The following is a 12,263-nucleotide window of genomic DNA, read 5'->3' as shown; positions in this document are numbered from 1 at the left end:
CATGCAAATAAGCTACAACTTAAGCCTATTCGACTTAAAACATCACAAGTGTAATTTCGACTATTTACACTTGACCAACTTTGACTAAGTCAAATCTCACCCGAACCACTCATAATCACAATCAAATAGTGATTATGTCCCACTAATATAGTTTGCACAAGGTTTGATCAACCAAACCCCGATTTGGACTCACGACCTGCCCAAATTGACATAAAGTGCAATCTACGCCTTTTTGCACTTTTAACGATACTCGAAAGTCCAAGACTAACGAGACCACTTCCCGCGTTCCCGAAATACCTAAAAACACCTCTTTTAGGCTTTAAACGCATTTTAGATCAACATTTACACAAAAACCCATTTTGACCTAAAAACAAGTCAAAACGCCAATTTGCATACTTACACTTCTAATCACATTTAACACAAGTTAACTAGTGATTTAAACACTTGAACATGCTTATGAACTAACCAATTTCATCATCCAACCCTAAACCCACCAAAATGGTCTTCCTTACCAATTACTAGTTTAAATTTTCCATTTAACAACTAGTGGGGTTTTGTTCAAGAACATACAATCAAAAGCCCTAATTATGAACATAAACTTGAAAACGAATTTCAGATTTAGGACTTACCACTACTATCTACTCGTAGCCGTGAACGAGGTGAACAACTTTGCTTCCTATGCCTTGACCCGAATCCTTCTTCTCCCTCTTCAATGGAGCTTTATCTCACTAGAACTTGTTTCTCTCTCAAGGGTTTGAAGTGTGTGGGTGAAGGAGAAGGAAGAAAATGAGTTAGGATAAGGGTTTGGATCAGTTTTGAAGTCCCCAAACTGACCCCAAATGAAAAGACCATAATACCCCTCATTTAAACTCTTTAAAAATGCTGAAAAATGCATCAGACGCAATCGGAGCACCGCTCCAAAGGGTGGAGCGCCGCTTCAACCTACAGGTCAGTTTTCAGTAACTTGTTTTGGCCATAACTTTTTGACCGTAGCTCCGTTTTCGATGAATCAAATATCGTTGGAAATGTAATAAGATTTTCTTTCCAATGGTAAGGCTTTGAAACATCAACACAAACTTTATTTGGGGTTGAAAAGATACGTACACACCTTGTAACTCAAGCAACGTCCAGCGACATTCGAGCAAGCAATACGTACATGCTTCGTACACTTCATACACGCATCGTACACCATAAATATATTATGTAGAATAAATATTTGGGTCTTACATTCTAGCAATCCGTACACCTCAAAATCAAGATAAGAATCATCTTCTTCATCATCAGAAGAATCCCATTTGATCGGATGGAACTCATCATCGTCTTCGGTATCTGAAGGATCCCAATCTATACCCGGCGATTCTTCATCTAAAATTTCATCGTTGAAAATATTATCCGGGTCTACTAACATAGGTGGTGGAATGGTAGGTTGTGGTATTGGAATAGATTATGTCTTACTTAATTGTTCTAGGTATGAATCGGTAGGTAATTGTGTATTAGATGGGGTACATGAATGTTTCACATCCGGATTTGTGCAACATTGAAAAGGTCCATAAAAGCACGGGCAAAATCCCTCGGCTATCATTATCTCTTCTATCGACATGTTTCTAACATTAACCTCAATCTCCTCTACCTCTTCTTTGACTGGCTCGAACTCCTCAATAACCAAATCTTCCTCATCATTAGTCCAATAATACGCATTGGAAAGATATTGTTCGATAGTTATCGTATGTTGAGTTTGAGCATTTTCTTCCTTTTCTTTTATTTGTCTCATGTATTCATTCCATTCTAACATCGATTGTATTTGTTTTGGTGTAAATGGATCAGCTGTATATTTATCCTTATTTTCTTTACTGAACATTTCCATAAAAGTTCTCTCTTCTTTTCTCTTTATTGGTTGTTCCATATTTTTAAATAAGATTTTAGATTTAGATTTTAAAATGGAGATTTTAATTATAGGAGGAATTAAGATTTGGATGAGAAAATAATTTAATAATTAACTAATAACTAAATAGATTAAATTTTAAGTCATAAAATATAAATAACTTATAAATAAATTAAATAACAACTTTTATCGCTTAACAACGAATAATCAAACATACACGACCTATTGAATCTTTCAATACTTAAGTGACCCGTCAGCGTCTAGGTTCGAGCAGAAGCCTTTAAATCGGAACCCCAGCAACCCTCCCCTAAATGAAGACAGTCATCACCCGTTTTCAAGAAATATCAATAACCAAAATATATTCAATTTCCGTATTTACCGCGCTCCCCGACAGCTGCGCCAAAAAGTTGATGTGTCAAAAGTGTATGTGCAGTAGTGCTTAATTTATTTTTCAACTTTTAAATTTATAAAACCTTTATTTTACTTTTAACACCCTAACGAGTAACAAAACCCGGTCAGATGTAGTATTTTAGGTTATCGTCCCAAGGGAGCGTAGATGCGTTATAAGTTGTTTTATTATATAGCTTAGCACTTATTAAAGAACTAAAGATAGATTTTTATGTGTTTTTAAGGTTGTTGGTTATTATCTCTTAGGAAAGAGATGATTGAAGATAAATAAAATAACAAGATATAAAGCAGGAAATAAAGATTTAAAATAAACAATTATAAAAGAGAAGTGATTACAAGGACGTGTGAATCATAAGGGAATTGTATTAATTATTTCATAACTTATATTAACAAATAGCAAGATAACAATCATAGATCAATCATTATCCCTAAAAGGTTAAGCTAAATGTCGCATATCATTCATAAAGTAGGACCTAAAGCATACATTAACTAAGTGATGTTCATAGCTAATGTCTTCATTCATGGCATTCAAATAATCACATGATAAATATTACCTCAACCTGATGTGGATCCAAGGCAACATTTAATTAGACTGACAAATTATATAAGCTAACAAACTTAATCAGATCAACTCAAGTTACTAGCTGAAAGTTAATCTTAATCAGGTTCTCATGCAATTGACAATTAAACACACATAAACAAAGGTTCTTCGATTAAGCCTAACAATAATGAATTCTATTATATAAGTGTGATTCAAGTTCAACTAGTTATATAACTACCAATGATGTTTACCTAATTTGCATGCAATCCAAACACTATATTTGATGGACTAGATCTAAAAAAGTGATCTGAATCGAATATAAGATCATAGAATCAATGACTAATTAATCCTAGATTCATAATATTTAATCATTAAGCATGGCAAACAAGTTATTAAATCATGGCAGATATAAACAGTTTAAATAATCATCACAGAAACATGAACATACATATCTGAAAAAGAACCAGAAACTGTACGGACTGAAGAACGAAGCCGGCGGCTTGGACTGAGGAAGCCGGCGGCTTCATCTGTTTTCTCAGATTTTCACAGTTTTCGTCCAAGTAACCACTATGAACGTTTAGTTCATAGTTGGAGACGAACAGAAACAGATAACAGTAAAAAAAATAATTAAAAAGATGCGATAAAGTAAATAAGATTATAACTTACAAAGTAATAAAAAGGAATAAGAAAACTGCATTAATCTTGAATTTAAACTTGAATCCAATGCAAGATAGTAACTTTACATTGAAAATAAAACCTAAACTAACCCTAAACTACATAATTTCAAAAGTTGAGAGTGAAATAATGAAAAGTTACATTGAAAACTGTAGAATTCGGCCAGTATTTATAGACCTCGAAAAACGAGCCAAGCCGGCGGCTTCGTACGAAGCCCCCCGGCTTTCTTAAGCGGTGACTTTTTCTCCAATCAATACTTGATCGTTACGCTCAAGAAAACACGTTTTATGTCCAAGCCGGCGGCTTCACTTCAGATCTGAGCTTGGAGGCCAAGAAAAAATTGCATGACAAAATGTTGACTTTTTGACCGAAGCCGGCGGCTTCCCTTGGCCAAGCCGGTGGCTTCCCCTTAATAAGGCCAGCTGCTTCCTCCATTTTGTTGTAGAATTTTCTGTTACGGTCATTTTGACAGGTGGCTCGTTGAAAACGGAGTCCGGATGCTCAAGATATGGCCAAAACGGTGACAGCACGCAGATTTTCATCATTGCTTCAACACTTACTTCCTTTTTCCTGTTTTTAGTCCTGTTTTAACACATTTCTCAAACAAAATATTAAAATACTTTTTTCCCGTTTTTACCCATTTTTGTGTGTTTTAGTATCAAAATGACTTTAAAATACCAAAATAACTCCTCAAAATGTATTCAAAAACATGTATAATTTAGGAGTTATCAGGCACCCTAAGGGATTCGTTCACCAGGCTATTTGCCTTAGATGCAGATCAGCAAGCTAAAGTCTGTGGTAGAATCACTCAATTGGAAGGAAGTCGGCATTTCATGTGGAATTAGATTAGGGATCTGCGAGGTCGAGCAACAAATGATCTCGCTGGTCTAGAAGCTCTTTTGTCATCGGTTCATCTCAGCAGTTCGTCGTTCGATAATTGGAAATGATCTTTAGATGCTACTGGTGTTTTCACAACGAAGGCTCTTACTAAAATTATCGATGGGAAAAAGCTTGAAGGCAACAGCAGTTCTCTTCATACGGTACGTAATACATCTATTCTGCAAAAGATCGGTATCTTCATTTGAAGAGCAAAACAATAGAGGTTAGCGGTCCGTTCTGAACTTGACAATCGAGTTCTTGACTTAGATTCGATACTTTGTCCGTTATGTTGAGATGAAATCGAAACGGTTGAACATATTTTAGTTAAATGCAAGAAAGTGGAATCTATTTGGAACCTCCTATTAAAATGGTGGAATCTCCCATTGGATAGTATTAAATCGATGGATAATGTTTTCGATATCTATCCCTGCTCGTCTTCTTCTAAATGTGGGAAACCGATTTGGGAGGCATCAAAATGGGTATGCTGTTATCTTTTATGGAAGGCTAGAAACGATAAGGTCTATAGGAATATCGATTGGAACCCTTCGACCATCTTATCCAAGATTCAATCTTCGTCATTCAGGTGGATTTCAAATCGTCTCAAGAAGGTCTCTATAGAGTGGAGTCAATGGTTGATTAACCCGGGTTTTATTTAGCTTATCTTCCTATAATAGAGCGGGGATTGACTAGTACATAGCTTGGAATTGTTTTGTATATAGTTTGGTTTCTTTCTTCGTGTCATGTCCATTCTCTCAGGCCGTTAGGTTTATTTTTTTCGTATATTCCTGTATATTCCTGGTTGTACTTCTTTTCGGTGCTAATTAAAGGTTTTGCTTGCTTTAATAAAAAAGTATTTATTTGAAGAAATAAATTTACAGAGAATGATCAATAATTGGATGAGGCCATGCATGCATTCGCACAGTAAACAAATCTTTGTGGAAATCATATTCATTGTGTATGACTTGTGAATAAGTAAGAAGAAAAATGAAAGGCAAGAAAAAAGGACACAAAAGGAGAAATGATAAAAATTAAGGATGTGAGGCATCTATCATTTTTCATTTCAGGACCTCAACTTTTTTTTCATTCAACTTGTCGACACATCAAATCAAAATGATGTTTATGATCAGAAAGTCAACAAAAGTTTGACCAAAGTTAACGCCTTTCATATTCCTTCCCTATCAGAATACCATTTTTTTTTTTTTTAAAAGAAAAAATCGGGATTATATAAATAAATAAATTTAGGATCGTACGGCCAATAGATGATGGGCCCAACAAAATACATCCGACTGAAAGTAGAGAGATCAGAAAAACTCCCGAATAAAAAAACTCGTCCCGAACGATTCAAACTACACAAACACTTCACTCAAAATATCTTAAAACGTTGATTTCACTACAGAATTTGTTAAATATAATCTTTTTTGAATTGCTTGATGTAGAGAGAATAATTAGGATTTTAGATGCTTTATAGTGACAGAACAAGTAATCTTTTGCTCTCCACATATGTTGAATCTTTGTTAATTCCCTTTTACTCTCACTCAATCGAACAATCATCTTTAAAATCTTTAACTTTCAAAGTTGATTTGACAGGGAGAGCTTTTATTCAAGATTCTTTGATATCGATAAATCGAATTTTGAATTAAAATGCTCAAGAGTCATTTTATTGTAGCAGCTTTGTCAATTTGAATAGTTTGCAAAAATATTAATGTGTATATATATAATAGAACCGAGGTTCCGGTGGAGCAACATTGGACATATCATAACGATCTGTTGTGAGCGTACATGGTCACATACGACCAAAACTCAGTGACACAAACAATGTTCGTTCTAAACAATATGAACGACGCATTAGCACTATAGAAATTACAAATGAAATGTCAATCAAACAAAACTCACCAAACCTAAGCCTAAAACACAAACACATAACCCGACCATGTATCCAACCCCGCATCTTCACTCCTTAAAAACCGCCAATCCAAACCACTCACCGAGAAACCCAAGAACACCTAACTCGAGGCCTATTTACCGAAGTCAACAGAGTCAACAACGTCGGCAACAACTTCAAGCCCACAAAAGACCCAACGACGAGAAAAATGGAATGAAAGATCCGAACAAGCCGCAACAAAAGAGTAGCAAATGCAGAATCAAACCATAAAGAAGCCAGTCATCTTCACCAAATTTTCTAAGGACCTTTACAAACCCCCAGATTCAAACAGTCATAGATTCAAGCAGTCGGCCAACGGCAGTTAGCTTCCGCCATCAGCCACCAGCAGCAGCCGGCGGCCGCAAGTAACATCCAACCACCGCTAGTAACAACCGCTATCCTCTATTTGCCGCCACCCACAACCACCAAGAATCAGTGACGTCAGCTAGCAACCACCGAAGGCCGCCAGCATCAATCACCTACCCCTAGTAGCCGCCGGCAGCTGCAAGACTGTCGAGATCCGCCGAATTTCAACACAAATCACACGCACTAACCACCTTCAGCCAAATTGGACCCCAACCCGCTACCACACCCGAAATCCTCCCAAATGAGATGTAGAGTTCCGCAAGAAACTTGTCGCCTACAACCGCATGAAAGAAGAAATCGGCACAACAGTGGTAGAGGAACGGCAAAACTGAAACCCACCCAACCCAAAACAAACAGGAGAGCAACGGCAAAACCGAAACCCACCGAAACCCACACCCCGAAACCTATAAAGCACCCAAAATCTATACAAGCCACACAAATTCGCCGCCTGGCACCCAAAATATGATCATATTCTCCCATGTATATATATATATATATATATATATATATATATTATTAATTACTAAGTAAAATTATAATATTACTGTAATATAATACAACTACAACTACAACTACAAATACATATACATATATATGTATGTATGTATGTATGTGTATATGTGTATGTGTATGTATATGTATTTGTAGTTGTATTATATTACAGTAATATTATAATTTTACTTCGTAATTAATAATATATATATATATAAAATAAGTATAAATATAAATAATTATGAAAGGTAGAGTTTACTATGAACTCAAAAAACTCTTAATGAGTTATAAATCTAATCAGGATCAGACTTACAATAACAGCTTTTAGTTTTCTTTTCCCACTTAAAACTATTTCACATGCCCAATTGCCTATCATAAGACAGAAACCTGCAAATTTAAAGAACAATCTACATTGTTTTGCAGTCTCCAGATAGAACAGCAACTACATCTATATATAATTATCATCCAAAACTAGTCTTATTAAGCCTTACTATAGTCACTAGTAGTAAATTATATGTTCTTATATAGCAATAGGATATACAAGGACTACAATGAAGGTGCCAGAAAGTAATCTAAAATAGTTTTCCTTTTTATAGAAGGTGGAGGATTCAACACAGATGATGGGCTATCAAGACTTGAATCAGGAGATCTCTGACACTCATCAAGAACATTCGGATTCGATATTTGTTTTTTCAGTGATTTAGGAGTTGAAATTTCAGGTACTGAAGTTGTATCAGGAGATTCAATGTGGACCGTTGATTCAACTGGAGGTTCAGGATCAGGTCCCTTGATGGGTTCTTTTGTTTCTTCCTCTGGAAAAAGCTTTCTACGCTTTATCGTTGGAACTGTTTTTACTCTCTTTCGAATGGACGAAGGAGATCTTGTAGTTGAATAGCAACTGTTTTTGACGTTCCAAAGCTGGACCTGCAAACAGAAATTGCATCTCAATATTTAAGAAACTCTTTATAACAACCAAAAAAATGCTGAATTGATGTTTCTAATTGGTAAGACTTACAATGGAATCATCTGCAGCTGTTGCTATTTTACCTATCTCAACTGGACACCTGCATATGTATGAAGAAATGTAAGTTTACAAACATTTGGAAAAACATGTTTTACAATGCCTTTTAAAAAAAATCAGTTTTACAATATGCATACCAATCTACTGTTGTTACTTCTCCAACATGGCCTTTAAGCTTAATAGGATCTGCTTGAGGTTTATTTACCTGTGTTTAAGAATACATAAACGGTCACATACAACAGTAATTTAGAATTATGATTAAATTAATTAGTGCCACCAAAAAGAGAAAAGCTAACCTGCCACACATAGGCGAAACCATCACTAGAACCACTAAGTATATGGCTTGCATCGGGACTCAATTTTGACTGCAGTTAAACACATGAAAGGTGTTAAAAGGATCAGGTAGCACAGAATCATTGATTTTCACTAATGATTGGTGTTTGTAAGCAATTGTCACCTTAACGAAAAATGAACCAATCTCACATCCTTTGAAAGTTTTGACAGGTCCCTTCTCAAGCTGAAGTACGTTAAAGAGGTATATGCTGTAGAAAGCCATAAACATGTTAAATCATGTATGAAGGTACAAATGTTCAAAAACTAAACCTAGTTAAACTACAATAATTGACTCTTATAACAAATATTGGAAGGGCTCAAAACATTGACAGTGTACCTGTTGTCCATGCACGAAGCTGAAATATTAACCCCATATAAATCTTGAGACAAGCTAGATATACCATATGACCTATCCTGGAGGATGGGTAAACCAGTCATGTTAATACAACTGTAGGAGTTAAATGACTTAAATCAATGAACGTTGACAGCATAAAATTACATTGCCCCTGTCACATAAATGCGTCTTATTGGCATGCACAACAATTTCTATTTCTATTAATCTAATAATGTACATTTATATTTATATATAGTTTTGGAGGAATTATATAATGAAATCATACCCACTTCCTTGATGGCTTTTCTCTACAATTGGCCTGAGCACATGGACCTTTAAGTTTCCTTGTATCCCAGAACTTAACAACACTGCAACATATGTAACATCACAATGATAAAATGACCCAATATACAACCAAATTCGAATAAACATCCAAATGCAGTGTAGTAGGCTTTTGCACCTGTCTGCTGCTCCAGCAGTAGCGATAGAAACCTCGTCTTTCAGAAATATAACTGATGTAACACTCATGGAGACAGCCTATAGTACACAAAAGTTATTAAAAATTTGTACTAGATTGAAGGATCATTTAGTGGAGCGAAAGAGTCTTGTATCTAACCTTGCCATTCATACCCCGTGATTTAACACTTGCTGAAGTATGAGCACGTTGAACTCGTTTTGATGTCCTGTATACATGGGTTATTCAGTATTAACTGTCTGTCAACTGGCAATCATTGACTCGTTCATAGATAAAAACAAGAAACTTACGAATCATTGGCAAAGGGTGAGATACTATTATACGTTCTAAGGTCCCATAGAGCAAATGAACCATCCCTTGAACCAGATACAATCACATCTGCCATACATTTTTTTAAATAAGCATATAATATAGTTATAATTCCTTTTCAAAAGAAAAAAATACAACTAAGAGAATCATAAACCAACCATTATTAGAGGGGTGAGCACTGATGGATTTTACACTTCCAGTGTGTCCGGTTAGAGAGTCTAGACACTTCTTTTGTTCAGAGTCCCATATTTTAATCTATTCAATCCCATAACAATACACACCATCAGACCAATGTGGAGTATATATATTATCTAATCTTAGTACTAGTTACTTACAGTATGATCACCACAAGCTGTAACTAAATTCGTATCGTCCTGAAAAAATCAAACACGCTCATATAACTATTCACACTAGTTATGCAGTAAGTCACAATTATATGGTTTAGAAACTAAACAGCATATGTGCATCACAATTATAAATTATCTTTACCTTAATCCAACAAACATCAAATATAGCATTATCATGAGCAAGCCACTCAGTAACCCTAGCTTTCTCTGCCATACAAAAAGCATCAACAAATTTAAAACTCATTCAACCAACTATGCACTAAATATTAAATATTAATGTAAATGTAAACTCACCTGCATTTTCTGCACTATTTGCTGAAGAAGAAATATTCATTCTAGTGTTGTATAAACAGATATATCCATCTTCACCAGTAACAGCTAAAATATGTGAATTTCTATTTGTCTGCGATTTTTTTTAGCAATTAGGTTAACAAAATTCATCAATATATAACAATGAATAGATTGATACACAAATAATGCACAGCTAATAAGTTGTAAATTAAGACAATCAATTGTACCTTTCCAAAGGATAAGGCCATTGGAGGTGTAATATCATCTTCAACACCATAATCAAGAGCTCCAATTTCATTATATTGAGATAAATCTTCCAAAAAACACGGCCGCTTCCGTACTGTACCAATACAATCACTCGTTTAATTAATTAATTAATTAATTACTGTAATTAACTGTTGAAAAATTGTATAGATCTGAAAATCGGAATTAGCGAATTACCTCTGAAACCTGTGAGCTCTCTGGAGCTGATGCGTTGGAATACGGATCGATTTGCTGAGTTTTCCATTTGCAACGCCTGTGTGTTTTTTGAATTTTGTTTTGGATGAAAAAATGGTGAAAAATGAAGAGAGATTGAAGAAGGGTATGTAGTTGAAAATTTGGGTTTTTGGCGGGTGGTGGTGGTGGGAGGAAGAAGACTGACGGCGGGAAAAAATTCAAACAAATTTTTGTTTCTCGGCGGTGAGTGGCGGTACTTTCATTTTCAATTTTTAGATTACTAAAATGTGGAAAATGAATGAATATTCTTAAATTGGATAGTACGGAGTAATTTTTAAATGATGATTGCGAAAAATAAATATTTTTATATCCATCCATATTGTCACGGACTTATCTCAATAAGCTCACGTGCGGCACTTAGTCTCTACTAAGTCAGCCTTACTCGGACCTTATAATGATTCAAGTAACCAAAAGAGAAAATATTATAGAACAAGTGGAATTGAAGAAAATACTTATATTGCTTGAGAATGCTTTACAAGAGAGAATGTTTGAGATTTGAGGTGTGTGGTGTGCCAAATGAGACCACCCCTATTTATACTACTCATATCACAAAATGGATGGCTAGGATTAAATACAATGGATGGCTAAGATCTAAGAACTAGAAGCTTCATGTATCTAGATATTTCCATGGACATTCTATACCATTCCATGGAAGAACTCATGGGAAAGTTCTAGTGAACTTCCATGAGGTTCTTGGGCCTTCTTTGATTTTCACATATTGGGCCATAAACTTAGTGGGTTGGGCCATAAAATTGTTGGATTGTGACATTCTCCCCCACCTAAACTCACGACGTCCTCGTCGTGTGATCCTCGTGATACTTCTTGATTTTGTCTGTGAACTGCCACAATAAGTCTTCGGCCTCCCAGCTTGCTTCACTATCGGGTAAGTTACGCCACTTAACTAGGTATTCTCTATAGCTCGGCACACCTCGTCTTCGTACCGTTCGATGTAACAAGATATCTTCCACTTCACGATCGAATGAAGTCGCAACTGCCATTGGTGCTCGTTTGGAAACTCCTCGTTCTGGGTCTTCCTCGTCCCCATGATAAGGTTTTAGAAAACTTACGTGGAAGACTGGATGAATCATTAATTTGGGCGGTAGTTGAACTCGATAAGATACATTCCCAACACGTCCAATTACCGGGAATGGGCCTTCATATCTCCGGATCAATCCTTTGTGCACCTTCCTAAATGTTTTGAATTGTTGAGGTAAAAGCTTCACCATCACTTGGTCCCCAACTTTGAACTCAACATGTCGTCTTTTCTCATCCGCCCATTTCTTCATTTTCTTGGCCGCCTTATCTAGTGATGCTCGAGCCAAGTCGGCTTGTTCGTGCCACTCCTTCATCGTTCTATAAGCGGCTGGGCTGCTTCCATCATATGAAGCGGCCAAAGCATTCGGGGTCAAAGGTTGGCGTCCTGTCACCAACTCAAAAGGACTCTTCCCCGTGGACTCACTCCTTTGCATGTTATAAGAGAACTGAGCAATA

At 35.9% G+C, this 12,263-nt stretch overlaps 1 protein-coding gene across 1 annotated transcript; it reads right to left on the bottom strand.

Annotated features, from left to right (window-relative positions):
• Positions 1 to 7,653: 7,653 nt before the first annotated feature.
• On the bottom strand, positions 7,654 to 10,782 carry LOC139848848 (uncharacterized). The gene is made up of 16 exons (XM_071838537.1): positions 10,716 to 10,782; positions 10,502 to 10,614; positions 10,278 to 10,386; positions 10,126 to 10,190; positions 9,972 to 10,010; positions 9,795 to 9,891; positions 9,618 to 9,705; positions 9,469 to 9,535; positions 9,313 to 9,389; positions 9,139 to 9,220; positions 8,856 to 8,932; positions 8,643 to 8,727; positions 8,482 to 8,550; positions 8,323 to 8,390; positions 8,180 to 8,228; positions 7,654 to 8,088 (listed from the first exon to the last, which is right to left on the bottom strand). The coding sequence occupies exons 1-16, from the start codon at positions 10,780 to 10,782 to the stop codon at positions 7,711 to 7,713; spliced, it is 1,530 nt and encodes a 509-aa protein (XP_071694638.1). The 3' UTR covers positions 7,654 to 7,710.
• Positions 10,783 to 12,263: the final 1,481 nt, after the last annotated feature.

The sequence above is a fragment of the Rutidosis leptorrhynchoides genome, chromosome 5 (assembly GCF_046630445.1).
Source record: "Rutidosis leptorrhynchoides isolate AG116_Rl617_1_P2 chromosome 5, CSIRO_AGI_Rlap_v1, whole genome shotgun sequence".
NCBI classification, from domain to species: Eukaryota; Viridiplantae; Streptophyta; class Magnoliopsida; order Asterales; family Asteraceae; genus Rutidosis; species Rutidosis leptorrhynchoides.
The sequence above is the reverse complement of the archived record's forward strand: the minus strand, read 5'-3'. Positions and strand labels throughout refer to the sequence as shown.